The sequence below is a fragment of the Trichechus manatus genome, unplaced genomic scaffold, assembly GCF_000243295.1.
Source record: "Trichechus manatus latirostris isolate Lorelei unplaced genomic scaffold, TriManLat1.0 scaffold00021, whole genome shotgun sequence".
NCBI classification, from domain to species: domain Eukaryota; kingdom Metazoa; phylum Chordata; class Mammalia; order Sirenia; family Trichechidae; genus Trichechus; species Trichechus manatus.
This window is the reverse complement of record NW_004443957.1, coordinates 11,499,535-11,515,770: the sequence shown is the minus strand read 5'-3', so window position 1 is coordinate 11,515,770 and position 16,236 is coordinate 11,499,535. Positions and strand designations below refer to the sequence as shown.

Here is a 16,236-nt window from a genome sequence, read left to right as displayed (position 1 = left end):
AGTACTAGAATTGTGAGAGGATAAATGCATATGTAGTTCTGCTAGATATTTCCAAATACCCACCCATAGCAGTTTAAACCTTTCATTCCACTCCCGTGCATAAGTGTGCCTAGTTCCCCACAGACTCAACACAGTATGCTAAACTTCTGGACTTTTCCAGAGAAAGGCAAGAAACAGTAGTTTTACTATTTCTCTATGACCAAGTTGAGCATCTTTTCATGTGTTAAAGGCCATTTACATTTGTTTCCCCTATAAACTCTGTTCATAGTTTTTGCCCATTTTTCTATCAGATTGTTGGGATCCTTTCAATGCAGAATCTTTGGTTACACATTTTTTTTCTTTCCATGTTGAACATTTCTTTTTAATGTAGTTAAAATGATCAGTTCTTAGTTTTATTCCTTCTAGATTTTAAGTCCCATTGTGTAGTTTCCTCCCACCTTGTAGGTGATAATGGACTTCATTCATGTCTTCTAGTACTTGTATAGTTTCATTTTGACATTCCAATCCATATGGCTATTTTTTAGTTACCCCAATATCACTAAAGACCCATTTCCCGCCACTGTTTTGAGTTGCCCCTTTTACTGTGTTGTGAAACTTCCAGGTGCACTTGGGCCTTTTTCTATTCTGTTCCACTGTTCATTTATTCAACACCAGTTAATTAGAGATTTTATAATGTGTTTCAGTGTCTGGTAACAGTTATCCTATATAGTAGGCTTTTTGTATATTATGTCCTGTCACTTTCACCAAATTCTATTATTTTTTGTAGTAGTTTTGGTTGGTTGTCTTGGATTTTTCCTTTATAGCTTCTAATTGCTTTCTCATTTAATTGCACTGGCTAATACCTCCAGTAAAATGTAGTAATGGAGATCATATGCATCTTGCTTCTGATTTTAGTGAAAACTGTTTATTCTTAGCCTGATTTTCTGATACACTCCTGCACAAACAGGACAGTCCTGGACAAACAGTAAAACTATTCCACTGCATAAAAGTTTAACTTTACTGAACACAGAAATAGACGGATTTTTCAAATTAATTGATTTTGCTTTATGGTTATTGTTTTTGTAAGCCATTTGACCCATGGCAAAACTTCCTACACGTATTCCTCACTTACTGACATTTCACATTTACAATAGTAAAAAATCTACTATCCAACTGTTTTCACATTAATGACGTACATCTGGTAGTTATGAACACCGAGGTGTGAGGCAAGAATAATGCTGCTGTGATGGTTATGTGTCACCTTGGCTGCGCCACAGTTCTCAGTGGTTTGGCAGTTATGAGAATGATGTAATTTGGTAGTTATATAAATGATGTAGGAGCCCTAGTGGTGTAGTGGTTAAGAACTCAGCTGCTAACCAAAAGGTCAGCAGTTCAAATCCACCAGCCACTCCTTGGAAACCCTATGGGAGCAGTTCTACTGTCCTATATATAGGGTCGCTGTGAGTCAGAACGGACTCGATGGCAACGGGTTTTTTATAATGATGTAAGCTGGCAGTTATATAATGATATAGTCATCCTCCATTTTCACATAATAATGATTTTCACATAACGGCCTGGCCTTTGGAACCTGACCATGTCGATAAGTGACGAGTGGGTGTAACTGGTGTTAATATAAAGATGCTTGTATATTCTTGTTCAGTTAAAACTTAGTTTCTAAGTCTATATTCATAAAGAAATATGTTTAAACCTAGAGAGAAACACTTGTGGTTGGATTATTAGTACATGATATATTAAGCACTCAGCTACTAACCAAAAAGGCTGGCAGTTTGAACCCACCCAGACACACCTTGGAAGAAAGACCTGGAGATCTGCTTCCGAAAGGTTAAGCCTTGAAAAAACTCTGTGGGGCACGACTGTACTCTGCAACACATAGGGTCATCGTGAGTCAGAATCAACAGCAACTTTTTTTCTTTTTTAAAATGCATTATTTAAGCTGCTAATAGAAAAGGGTTACCCTTCCTACTGCAACTTTTAAGCAAAGGTACAAATTTGCTTTTTATGCCAAGGAGCCCTGATGGCACAATGGTTAGGTGTTTGGCTGCTAACTGAAAGACCGGCAGTTCGAACCCACTAGCCGCTCCACGGGAGAAAAGACCTGGCTGTCTGTTACCATAAAGATTAAAGCCTAGGAAACCCTATGGAGCAGTTCTACTCCGTCACAGAGGGTTGCTATGAATTGGATCGACCTGACGATACACAACGACTATTATTCTTACACTGGTGGGAGCTGATGTCAGTAACTTAAAGGCAACAAATACTTTTGTTTCTACATCTTAGTTGAACAAAAACATACGTGGCATTTTTAGTGGGCAAGGCTTTTTTTAAAAAATTCCAAGCGAAAATGCAGTATGACCCATTCTTGAACAAAATGACCAGGGTACTAACAGAATCATCTTTGGAGGAAGTGTTTAATAAACATATTTTATTTAAATAAATCCTCCAGTAGGAAATGGAGAATTCACTGCCTTTACTTAGAAGAAGGCTTTGCAAATAGATATGTCAAATTTTATCTGTGCAGCTCATCAACATTCCCTTATTGAAAACATCAGTACTTCCACATCACAGTTCCCAAAAGGACCTGAAAAAGTCTCAAAATTCTGTGTCTCCTTTGGCTTGCTTCTCTCTTGATTCTACCCAGGCTTTATTAATGGTTCGCTTCATATCATCATCTCCGTCTTCATAAATTTTCTTTAGAACATTCATCAGTCCCTCACTAGGATCTGTTTCAGTGTCATAAGAAGGCTTTCTGTTAAAGAAGAAAACACAACACAACAATGCACTGACAGAACACTTCCGTGTATTTACGTAAGCACAGAGGAAAGTACAGAAAGATACGACGCAAATTAACACTGGGAGGGAGGGGCAGGGCAAAGACAAGACACAATATCCGAAGATGTTCATATTTAAAAACAGCACACACAAAATCCTCTTAATAAAAACCACACACACACCCTCTCTCTCTCCCAGTATATGGAAAAGTGGTCATCAAAATGGCAACATACTAGGACAGTGGGATTTCAGGTGATTTTTACCTTTTTCCGTCTCCATTTACTTTTCTGAATTATTTTTGTTTTTAAAAGCATGTTTCCTTATTAATTTGGGGAAAAAAATACTTTCACTGAGGGAAAAGCACAAACATACATCACACATGGACACACAATGAAGCTCAAAGATTTTTAATTAGAAACCCTCCCCTCAAGCCCTGGCACCCTGGTGGAGCAATGGTTAAGAGCTCAGTTGCTAACCAAAAGGTCAGCAGTTCAAATCCACCAGCCACTCCTTGGAAACCCTATGGGGCAGTTTTACTCTGACCTACAGGGTCGCTATTAGTTAGAATCAACTCCATGGCAACAAGCTTGGTTTTTTTTTTTTGGTCTTAAGTCTAAGATACATGAAATCAGGGGCTGGTAGTGAGAACACAGTCCTTAAGGTGGTCAGTACCTCTAGTTCAATGAATGTCCAAGCTGGGCCAATTAACTTTATATTTAATTATTCATTCAGCCACCTCATTTATTAAAGTGATACATTCTGCACTGTACACCGGCTATACAGTATGAATAAGATAGGATCCTGTACTCGAGTAATTCGGTTTAGATTTAAAATCAATTCCACTGACAGTCCTATATGCCTAACTGTAGCCAAGCTCATCCAAAGTGCATGCTGGCTATCAGAGGGGAGGAGTGAGAGAAATATGGATGGCTAACTGACTCAATGCAGTACATTACCACTGCAGAAAAAGCTTAAAGTATAGAACATTTGACCTAGAATGGAATTATCTTTGAATTAAGTATTTTTCAGAAGAGTCATTACTAAAGAGAAGAATAAATATTTTTTGCTCTACATCAGTGATGTTCAAACTACCTATTAGAAACTATTACGGAGTTAAAAAATATATATCTGGGAATCTAGGTCTCTGTAGAATTACTGAAAAAGAATCTCTGGAAAGGGGTACAGTACTGCATAGACGCACCACTGGTTGTCTGTGCCCAGGGGTAAAACCAGCACTAAAACAACAAAACTACAAGGACCTCCTTAAAAAGCAACTTGCTGGACATGCCCTATTGAGGTAGGCTCTAACAGCTGAAAGTAGATACACAAGAAAATCAGGTTTACTCAGTGGGCATCAAGAGGTAAATGGTCAAATCACAGACTATGCAGCTCTATTACCTACAAAGAACAACTATTAAGAAACATCTATAATCCCAGCAAAGAACACAGTAAAATCTGTGAAAGGAGACTCACTCTTTCTCTTTGCATTCTTTTTCAACCTGAGTCAGATAGTCCCACCGCATGTTTTCAGCTTTCTTTCTACACAAGATAAGAACTGTATCAGTCTTGACCTGGAAAACAAGTGGGTACAACTTACAACATGTTGACATAAGCATAAATGTTTAGAAAACAATTTATAGTGAAACCTGTGACAGCTGGAACTCTATGGGACCACCTTGTATTTCCAGGTTTAGTGGAAAATATTTGCGTTTTCCTTCTCTAACAGGTTTCTGCCTTACACAGGTTCCAGTTTTCTCAGGTTTCACTGTATTTATTCAAATAACTTAGTGTCTACTAAGTGTAGGATCTGTTCTAAGAATACTTCGGTGAGCAAGGCAGAGTATCAACACTCATAGAGGGGAAAGACCATAAATAAATAAAACTTTGGATACCTTCAAATATTAAAAAGTGCTATGAAGAACAACAGGGTCTCGTAAGGTGGGGATGGCGGTGGGTAGGAACTTCATTAGGAGGGCCTCTTTAAGGTGAATCTGAGCTGAGACCTAAGATCTGGGGGAAGGGAATTCTAGGCTGATGGGGCAGTAAGTTGAAAGGCCCCAAGGTGGGATGATCTTGGTATGTTTATGAAACAGAAAGGAGAAGTAGCTGGATTTCAGCGATGGAAGGAGAGCTTAATACAGTATGAGGGGTCAGAGACAGGCAGGAAACCAGATGATACCAGGCAGTATTGGAAGGTAAAAAAGTGGAAAAAGCAAGAAAGTACAACTCAACAATGATCCATATAACTCCGAAAAATCGTCTGAGTATTCCTTCACCTGTGGGATTACAGTGGATAAAAAGGTAGTGAGACACGAGCTGATCAATAAACTATATTATATTCTAATACTACCTTTAAGCTACTACATAACTATATGTAAACACAGATGGCAAAATGGCATGACTATATACCCAATGCATTAGTTTTCTTTCATCATATTTCTTCTCCTTTTTTTCAGGTTGGGGGGGAATGGCATGTGTTTTCAGTATTGGAATGCACGCTTACTAATTGAGTGTGTTTAAATTTTTGGTTGGTAATATGGATTTTGAGAAATACTATCTGGCAATACAAGCCAACAATGAGGCAAGTGGCACCGTGGAACCACCAGTCTTGGTATGACAACATGCCAACGACGGCTATATAAATAATTTACTGTGGGCACCTTTCCCTTTGGTTACATGGCAGAACCTCTGGTTTTCCAAATGTGACACAGAAAAACCAAAAAAACCCATCAAGGCTCCCTAACTATCACACAAGAAAGCCGTAATTATGCTTGCAAGCCTTAACTCACAGAAAAAAAGGAAAAAATTTACAAAACTAACACATCCAGGAAGCATCACCTAATAGAGTGTTCAACCTACACAACCATGACACTCTAACTCCAGTCTGCTGAGCTTCACGATTTCAAAAGGGACCTACCTTGATGCTAAATGCATTAGAACCAGAGTAACATCTTACCTCTGAGGTCCAAAGGCATAAAAAGTGGCTGGTATACCATTAACCCAATGGTAATAAAAGAGGGATTGTCTGAATTAATGAAAAGCATAAATAACAACTTTTTAAAAGACAGTGACGTTATTTTTATGGCTTCTACTAAACCCCACTAAGCTAAGTGTTTAAGACCTCTTTTATGTATCAAAATCTTGCACATAACCCCTGAAACTACTGTACTGAGATAATCTTTGAACCTTAAAACAAAAATATCCCCTGAAATCTTCTTAAAACCAAACAGTAGTTTAGCTTAAAATAGTAAAACAGGTCTGCCTTGAGAATTATGCTCTTTTAAGAACTACCTATACCGGATCAAACTGACAATAGCAACTGGATAGATTAGACAGGAACCTTAGGGAGTAGTGAGTTTATGTTAAATGGGGAGGAACAACTGAGAAAAAGAGGGTGAGAATGGTTAGCAGCTGACTGCTTTAACCACTGCGCCACTAGGGCCCCTGGTTCTGACGACAGCTACCATTATTTAAACTTTACATGTAGTATTTCATTCTAGCATATCATTTCAACTTTGTGAAATAAATTATTATTCCTATTGTAAAATTAGGGAACTGAGACAGAGTAAGCTGCCAAAGGTCACAAAACTCCTAAGTAGTAGAGTTGGCATTTAAAAAATCTTGTGAGCAGCCATCTAGGATACTCTACTGGTCTCACCCCGTCTGGAGAAAGGGAGAATGAAGAAAACCAGACACAAGAAAGATTAGTCCAAAGAACTAACAGACCACAACTATCACAACCTCCACCAGACTGAGTCCAGCACAACTGGATGGTGCCCGGCTACCACCAACTTCTCTCACAGGGATCACAATAGAAGGTCCTAGACAGAGCTGGAGAAAAATGTAGAACAAAATTCCAACTCATACACACAAAAAAGACCAGACTTACTGGTCTGACAGAGACTGAAGAAACCCCGAGAGTATGGCCCCCAGACACCCTTACAGCTCAGTACTGAAGCCACTCCTGAGGTTCACCCTTCACCCAAAGATTAGACAGGCCCATAAAATAAAACGAGATTAAATGGGCACACCAGTCCAGGGGCAAGGATGAGAAGGCAGGAGGAGACAGGAAAGCTGGTAATGGGGAACCCAAGGTCAAGAAGGGGAGAGTGTTGACATTTTGTGGGGATGGCAATCAATCACAAAACATGTATTAATTGTTTAATGAGAAACTATTTTGCTCTATAAACCTCATCTAAAGTAAAATTAAAAAATTAAAAAAACTCAAGTCTCCTTCTTAATCATTTTAACAGTTTATTCCCTTCCTGATCTTACTACAATATTCTTGACAAGTTTTTTCTGTAAAGAGCCAGATAGTAAGTATTTCAGGTTGTGGGCCACATGGTCTCTGGGGCAACTACTCAACTCTGCCACTACAGCACAAAAGCAGCCACAGACAACCCATAAATAAATGACTATGTCCCAATAAGAATCCCTGGTGGCGCAGCGGTTAAGCATTCAGCTGCTAACCAAAAGCTTGGCAGTTTGAATCCACCAATGCTCCTTGGAAACCCTTTGGGGCAGTTCTACTCTGTCCTACAGGGCTGCTATGAGTCGGTGTCCCAATAAAACTCTACAGTATTTATAAGAACAGGCAGTATACTACAGTTTGGTGATCCCTGTTCTAGAGGGTAAGCTCATTCTAGTTCATCACAATTCCAAATCAGCCAGGTCAATTTAATGATATTTCAGAATACTGTGAGCAAAAAAAAAAAAAGAAACTCACTTTTTTTGAACTGCCTTCCACAGAGATGGGTTTCAAGAGGTTGTTCACTATCATGGAATAATTCTTCCCATTTAGATTCTTTACCAGAAGATCAAATGACCTACAACACAATAATGAATACATTATCTTTCTGGTTCTAGAAAACGTGCTCCGTAGTTATTCTGGAAAGTAGCCACCAGTTTTATTTCAGGGTCTGCATCTGGCCAGCCCAAAAGACGTTAAGACCCATCCCTTCAGACTAGGTGTGAAGGATAATTCTGAATTTATGGGGAATTTTAGAAAACGCAAAGAAAAGAGCTCTGTGATAAGGCAATCTCTGGCTCTTAGCGATCAATCTGATCATTGTCTTCCCCAGTACAATGGGACTCACCTCTCTGTGAAATGCACCTGTATATTCTCAGCAGGGACTTGATGAACTCCAGTTAATGTAATGTAGATTTTCACAAACTTATCTGACTGATCCCATCCTAGCAACAACAACAGATGGAACACAAATAAGTCTCTGAAATTATCTCTAGAACAGCAAGTGCATGCAGTTCATAATAAAAATACGAAAATTCAGTTAATAGAAACATGAAAAAATTTTCTGGTTGGAGAAACCGAGGCTTAAAGCAGTTACATAATCTATCTAAAATTAGGCACAGAGCAAGTGGTAGAATGTGGACTCAAATCCGGGTCTACCGAAACAAAGGCCATGCTCTTTTTATTTCTTAGACGCAACTGAAAAATAGGACAGTTAAACACATTATTTACGAGCACTTCATTTTCTCTTTTATGGAAGTTATTTTTTTCCTATACCTAAATATTGGTAATCCCCCACTAAGATCAATGGCTAAAACATCAATATTGTTAATTCCATAATAATTTCTACTTCTTCAAGCAAGCCAACAAATGCAATTCTAGTTTCCTCAATTCCTATCTGGGCCAAGATAGAATATAAATTTAAGGAGTCCAATTCTTCATCCAAATATGCTAATCTGAACTGTTATCTACTAACATCTATACTAAACGCTATCCTGGTATATATTTTCAAACTACTAACAACAGTCTCTAACCCAAATGAATCCTGTCAACACAAAAAAATATATAAACTTCACATAAAAAGCATATTATACATCGTTTAGGGCACACCAAGCTTCTGTTAAGGATGATGGAAAAATTTGGAAATAGATATGGTGACAGTTGAACAACATGATAAACATAATGTCACTAAATTATACAAATAAAAAATGGCAAATGTTTTTGTTACATATGTATCTACCATAATAAAAAATAAAAGATTATATACATCAAGAATATATGTGCATGCGTATATATATGTATTCATCCTTGACTGTTCCTTGCTAATCCTATAGAATAGAGAACTAGTGTTACTCAAATACGTCAATCCTCCTAAAGGGTTTTGCAGAACTTTATCCAGTGTCTTCCAGTTCATGCAATCCATCTTCCACACTGATAGTAGAGCTATCAACACAAATCTGGGTTCCTGGTTAAAATGCCTTCCCCACCCTTTCCTCACCCTAACACCTTCAGAGTAGATTCCTACAGTCATCCAGGTAAACAGTGTTATCTCTTAAGGCACTCACCCCTCTTTGCTATCTGGCCTCTATCCTAGCACACTGCTTTGGCCCACTGCAGATGGGTAACACTTAAAATATGTCACGCCTTTCATGTCTGTGTCCTTTGCTCCTGTTGTTTCCTTCCTTTTCCTCTTGCTGAACATACTACTCACCCTTCAAACGTCTAATTCTCACCTCCAGCAAAATTATCTCTTCAGCTGTATTCCCATACTTTAAAAAATCTCTATTCAATTTAGCTAAGCAAGTATTTATTAAGTTCCTGCTATGTGCTAGATAATGTGAACACAAAGAAAAATAAGACTGTCCCCATCCTCGTGAGAGCTCATCACACAGGTTCAAGCCTCACTGCTTCCAAACCAAAACAGTTTACAATCTACTGAGGGGAATATGGTATTCTTACACTGTATATGATACTAGTTGTATGGCTGTGTCCCAGCCACATCATGAGCAAGAACTGGATCTTAGCCATCTTTTATGTCCACAAGTCAAAGCACAACAGTAGCACATTATTAGATGCTCAAAAATATTTCTTACTTTTTTCCTCAGTTAATTTTGGTGACTGTTTGGCTAAGTGAAACACAAAACAGAATAGTTAAGGAAAAAAAAAAAAAGTGTTCCATATATACTGAATGTATTTCAGAATGTTTCTTATTACCTATCAACTTTGCACTTAAATCATCTTGCTCTCTTGTTGATAGCTTCCAGAATATATCCCTTCCTTTTTCACCTCTAAAAAGTAAAACCAAAACCAAACCCACTGCCATCAAGTTGAATCCAACGCACAGTGACCCCATAGGTTTTCTGAGGCTGTAAATCTCTAGGGAAGCAGACTGCCACATCATTCTCTCTCAGAACCACTGGTAGTTTTGAAGCACCAACCTTTAGGTTAGCAGTCAATCGCTTTAACCACTGCGCCACCAGGGTTCCTTCTAAAAAGTAAAGCCATCTTATTAAATAGGAGCTGATGATGGAGGCTGGAAGAACCTCCTAATATACTGCTGAGATAATCTTTAAACCTTAAATCAAAAATATCCCCTGAAGTCTTCTTAAAACCAAACAATAGGTTAGCTTAACTAGTAAAGAATGACTGCCTTAAGCATTGTGCTCTTTTAAGAACTATCTATGGGCAGTCCCAATATCTTGAGTTACGACAAACCACACTTAACACCGTCTGGTTTTTTTTCCATCTTATCGTTAGTAATATGTACTACATACACTGTCACAGCATCTAATTTGCTGATGTTATCATTCTCATGCCAACCCCAAAAGACGAATAAATATCTGATTTATAAAGATAATCATAATAAAAGGCATAATGATAAAAACTAAAAATAACACAAGGTATCCTATGTCAGAACCAACTTAAGAGGGAGTCGTCAGAACGGAAACTCATCATAAATTGGAAACTACCTGTATATGGGATCAAACTGACAACAGCAACTCAAAAGATTAGGTGGGAAACTTAGGGGGCAGTGAGTTTACGTTCATGCAGGAGGAATAACTCCGAAAACGGTGAGAATGGTTGTACAACTTAAAGAATGTAATCAATGTCGGTGAACTGTTCATGTAGAAATTATTGAATTGGTATATGTTTTGCTGTATATATTCTCAACCACAACAAAAAATAAAATAAGTTAAATCAGAAAGAAAAAAGAACTGATTGGCCTTCTTTTAAGCTACTAAAAACAAACACTCAAAACTATTTTACAAATTAGTTTGTTAGTGGGTCACTACTAAGGAATAAGTTGCTCAGGGCAGAAAGTTGGCTATAAGAGAGTAAGTCATACCATAATTACTGATTTTCACTGTATATCCCATTGTCATGGGAGCAACTACAGCCGCTGGCTTTTCGTTGTCAAGAGGGTCTGCTTTCCCCTGTGATTTCTGCTGCATCTTGTTCTTGATTTCTGTCTCAATCTTGGATTTTTCAGCTGTAAGGGCATCACGTACTCTTTTTCTAGTGGCCTTTTCCAGCAACACCTTTACCTCTTCCAAATCTTTCTGCAGCTGTGTTAAAACAAAGGATAAGTTAGCTGTGATAAATAAGGTAATAACTTGATATTGTGACTATCACTCATTTCAACTTAGAGAAATAAGAGCTAAGAATGAAAAGGATCATTTAAATTTCCTAGGATTGGGTTGCAACTTGGATTCCTTCCTGCAGCCTGCTGAATTATAACTCAAGCTTCCTTTTTTTTTTTTTAAGGAAAATTTAGCGATCTTGAACTAACAACAGGTATCAAGCCTAAATTTTCCAGTTTGGTAGACTGTTATCTATCTTTTAGAACATTATATTTACGAGATACTTTTGTGATTTATAAACTCAAGATTTAGAATCCTTTCAGAAAAAAAATTAAGAGTTCATAGATTTCTTTATACCTATAATACATCTAGTCCTAGTATCAAGACGTCAGGAATTTTTTAAAAATTAAAATAAAAATGATGAGAGAGCACATGGTAACCGTGGCAAAATGCTCAGCAACTCATCTGAGGTAATCCTTTACATTTCTCAATGCTCACTCCTCACTGGTCTTTCTACCCCAAATAGTACACATACAAGAGAGTCAATTTTAAAACAAAAAATAAAGGCATACTTCTGTTAAAAAAAAAAGTCTTGCTCTGAAGCTCAGGGTCAACCTTACAATCAGAAGTCTGGGATTAGTTGTACAGTGGAGAAATGTCTGGCAAACAATTCAAAATGCAACATGCTCTTGATGACTGAAAACTATTCTTTTCAAAAAGCCGCCCTGTTCTTGTTTTCTTCTCATGTCAATACACTACCAAAGTCTATTTTATATTTCTAGTTTTTAGAGACGGAGTCAACATTTTATGAAACTCAAGAGCTAAAGATACTGTTAGAAAATTAATGGGCTCAAAACATTTTCCAGATCTTTACAAACCACTGATTCATTTTTCTTAAAATGACTTTATAGTCTGCCTCAATACTAGCAACTTAACAGGATGAATTTTACATTACAGTTTGAGAGCATATAAAAAGCTTAATATAAAAATCTTTAAATGCTTAGTAATTCATCTTAAAACCAGAAGTACTACAGTTTGAGAGCCATTATTTTTATTAATAGTATTATAAAACACACTAACAGAAAAAAATAATGCTTTCCTTTCACCCCAAGTCTTTTGCTATTATCTCATTTAACTCAGATGCCCTTGTTTCACCTACCTGTAACCGATATTATGGCACAAAAACAGTCATAAAAAGTCGAATTGTGCCCCTTCTTGTCCACACTTCCCATATGCAATCAGAAAACCAATTTACATTACTAAGACAAAAAACTGCGAACTCATCTTTTGAGCACAGAACTAAAATGTTTTAGTTCAAAGTAATCTTACTATAATGGTTTCAAAATATACACTGATTCTAATACTAACATAATACCCAAATGTAAAATGAATATAATGTTCCCAGAGATTTATCTATCATCAAAAACAAGAGGAATTCTCTTCCTAGCAGACTCAGCAAAGAACTGAGCATTAAGCAAGGGACTCCCCAAAATGGTCAAATTCCCAGGTCCTCTTTATAATTTTGACTCTTAGGTACTATTTTGTAAGGTATCCACTGAAGCAACTTAACTGCAGGCCTGTTTTTCGTAGTTCCTTAATTATGCTGTTATTTGCACACCTGAAACTAGTAACGGTGATCTCTTTTGGTGCCCTTCAGCACACATGGTTCTTAAGACTATAGAAACTGCTCTACCTAGGACATCGTAGGATTCCTTACCTTCCTAGCATGCACTGCTTTTCCTTCCGCAAAAATTATCCTGCCCACACCTTCCTTTTGAACTTATATACTAATCCTCTCTGGTACAACACTTTTATCCCCACCCATAAACACATGGATTTCTTTTTGGGGTGATGAAAATGTTCTGGAATTAGGTAACGGTGACAGTTGCACAACAATGTGAATATACTAAAAATGGCTGAATTGTACCCTTTAAAGTGAGTTAAAAAAACTGCCTCCTAAATGCAAATTTAAAAGTACCTAAATTGAGAAAGTCCCCTTTACACAAAGCTATCCCTGTATGACCGTAAAGTCAACTCTGAGATTCTCTTCTCAGTGCAAATGTACCCAAGGTCTATCTTTCAATTTGTGGCAAGTTAGCCAGATCAGTACTTATACACACACACAATTTTTCTTCATTTAAAGCAAATTCTTAGACTTACAAAGACAAATTTAAGATTTCCCAGTACTTGTTCTTTATACTGAGGGAAAAAATTCCTGAAAGCAAATTTATTTAATTGATACCCAAATAGTCAACATGTAACTGTGACAGACAGTATCATTTACTTACATCCTACTTATGCCAGGAAAAGAGCAATGCCAGTATTATTACTATTTTGTGGCTAAGCAAAGTAAGTCTCCAAAAAGGTTAAGCTGCCCACGTTCGGAGTTTATAACAAGAAAAACACTATTTCCTATTCAATTTCCTACCACTAGTTAGAACTTTCAAGTTTATCTTAAACGCGTATAGGAGATTGCTGTTTGACAAGCACTGTTTTAAACATTTAAAAACATTAAATTTTCTAACTCCTCTATGAAGCAGATACTACTGTGGCACACAGAAGCAAAATAACTTACCCAAAGTAACACAGCTACTCATTCACGTAAAAAAAAACACGACTTTTAAGACAAAGTGCTGGGACCAAGGACTTCTCAGCTTCTAACTACCCTCTACTATGGAACGACACTCAGTTTCTGCAATTAGCTTTAATTTAATGAAGCTTCATGTCTTCTAACCAGTATAACGGGAGCACAAGGGGCCTGAGGAAAACGTGTAAGGAGACACGCTCTCGCAGATCCACCATCTGCATTACTACAGTCGGAAATCACGACATCCCTTCCGCTCATCACATCGAAGGACCGACACTGCCCACGGGCCTAGGCTGAGGACCGGCATCGATCGGTAACTTTCCCTGGATAGCAAAGACCCGGAGGCCCGCAGTGGCCGGGCAGCACTAAGGGCCGCTGCAGGTGGTGGGGTGGGAGGCCGAGGAGGAGCGCGGAGACCAGAAGACCCAGGAAGAGGCTGGGAAGGGGGCCCGTGTGGAAGGCACGGGATGTAGGGCGCGGGAAACCAGCGACAGAGCTCGCCAGCTCCGCACTGACGAGTCAGGAAGACGAGGCCCACCCCTTACCTCTTCCAAAGCAGAAGCCATGGTAGGGGTGGCTCAGATCAAGGGCCGGAGCTGCAGCCGCGTAGAGCAGAGAACAGAAAAGGCCGCAGCGAGCGCGCTCAGGAGAGCGCAGACAGCACCGGCACCCGTGGCAGTGCCCGCAGCCCCTACGCTCACCCGACCTTGCGTGCGGTCGCGGCCCGCCTCCCGCACGCGAGGCCTCTGGAACCTTCGCGAGTCCTCCGCCGCCGCCGCCACCGCCCACCTGGAGCACCGCCCGCCTTGCTCAGCTCCGCCCCGCCCGTCCCGCCTCGTATCTTAGCAACGCTCAACTCTCGCGAGCTAACCGGCAGTTCAAAGAGAGTAACGCCTCTTCCTCCCCGCTCCGGGTAACTGTATGTACTAGTATGCATTGACTTCATTTGCCCCGGCTGCGCAGTCGCAGCTCCGACCGCTCCCTTCACGTACTTTAACCCAGCTCAGGAAATAATGTACCGATCTTCGGGGTTCAAATCGGAAGTTGGGTAGAGAGTCGGCTGCTTCCGTCCCCTCTAGGAGACTGGGGCAACTACGCAGTCATCTTGCCTAAGGCTAGGCTATGTGCCGCCGCGAGAAAACAAGGAGGAGGAGCAGCCTGTTTATGTTATAACGGAACAGAACGAACACGTTAAGTGTGGAGAATTCTTGAACAGTTTGATTTTTGGTGGGCTCTGGCGCGTTGGTGAAGTCATCAAGTCTTGGATTCTAGCGCACTAGAGACGTCACGATTTAGCACCTAACTGCTGGTGTTATCGCGTTAGTTAGCGGCTAGGGCTGCGTTGGCCATGTGATAGAAGGCCGTATAGCGAATCCGAGTGAAGGCTGGTAATTAAAAGGTGCGTTTCAGGCTGTGGCCACGGTGCGGACTGGGCGGACTCTCACGGGTCCTTGAATCCCAGTTCCCTGGTACTTTTACCCACTTCACCTTCCATGCTGCGAGTCTCTAGCTCTCACCCAAGTTTGGATTCGATACACTTAGAGCCTGTTGACCATCGGAAGGAAATGAGGTGGCTGAATTTTCATGGGTCTCCTTTCTACTACTCTGTCTCTAGCAGCCCCAGCTCACTAAGACCCCTGAGAAGCCCACTTTTCATATTATTTTAGCCTCTGGAAGCCTCAGATGTGTGAGAAGGAAAAAAGCTACTAGAAAAATGAAGGCTGACCATTATTGGAGTTAAGAAAACCAAATGAAACTAAACCCGTTGCTCTCAGGTAGATTCCAACTCATAGCGACCCCGTAGGATAGATTAGAACTGCCCCATAGGGTTTCTAAGGCTGTAAATCTTTCCGAAGCAGACAGCCACATCTTTCTCCTCTAGGGGCTGGTAGGTTCCAACAGCCAACCACTTTAACCACTGCACCACCAGGGCTCCTTATGGCAGTAAACTAGTACAGTACAAAAGTTGACAACTACAGCTTCTCACAACACTTGTGAATCTCACAAACATGACGTTAAGGGAAAGAAGCCAGTCATAGAAGAGTTCCTATTGTATGGCTGCATTTAAATGAAGTCTAAAAACAGCAAAACTAACCCTTGGTGTTATTTGGTATAGTTAAAAGTATAACTTGCCTAGGATGGGGAGGACAATAGCAGAAGAAGCCTCGAGGGGGCTTTTGCGGTCAGGTGATGTTGTGTTTGTTGTTTTGGATGCTTACTACTACTGGTGTGTTCATTCTGGAAATTCATTGATCTGTAAACTTGTATTTGTGTAGCTCCTTTTGTATGTTGTACTTAACTAAAATTAATACTTCGGAAGGCCCAGGGATGGGGGATTTCCTAGGGGATGGAAATGTTACACTGATAATTGTCAAAATCCATGCAGTCCAAAATTCTGTGCATTTTATTGTTTGTTAATTATATCTCAATTTTTAAAAAAGTGTCCAACCAATAGTCTGGAATTACTTAGTACTTAATTAAATAGGAACAAATATTCCACTGGACTGGGTGAAAGCTTGACCTAATGCAGAGATTTTTCAAGTTTGCTTGAT

At 39.4% G+C, this 16,236-nt stretch overlaps 1 protein-coding gene across 1 annotated transcript; it reads right to left on the bottom strand.

Moving 5' to 3' along the window:
* Positions 1 to 2,306: 2,306 nt before the first annotated feature.
* Positions 2,307 to 14,436, bottom strand: CACYBP (calcyclin binding protein). The gene is made up of 6 exons (XM_004372839.3): positions 14,230 to 14,436; positions 10,863 to 11,082; positions 7,866 to 7,962; positions 7,496 to 7,595; positions 4,243 to 4,340; positions 2,307 to 2,746 (listed from the first exon to the last, which is right to left on the bottom strand). The coding sequence occupies exons 1-6, from the start codon at positions 14,248 to 14,250 to the stop codon at positions 2,590 to 2,592; spliced, it is 693 nt and encodes a 230-aa protein (XP_004372896.1). The 5' UTR covers positions 14,251 to 14,436; the 3' UTR covers positions 2,307 to 2,589.
* Positions 14,437 to 16,236: the final 1,800 nt, after the last annotated feature.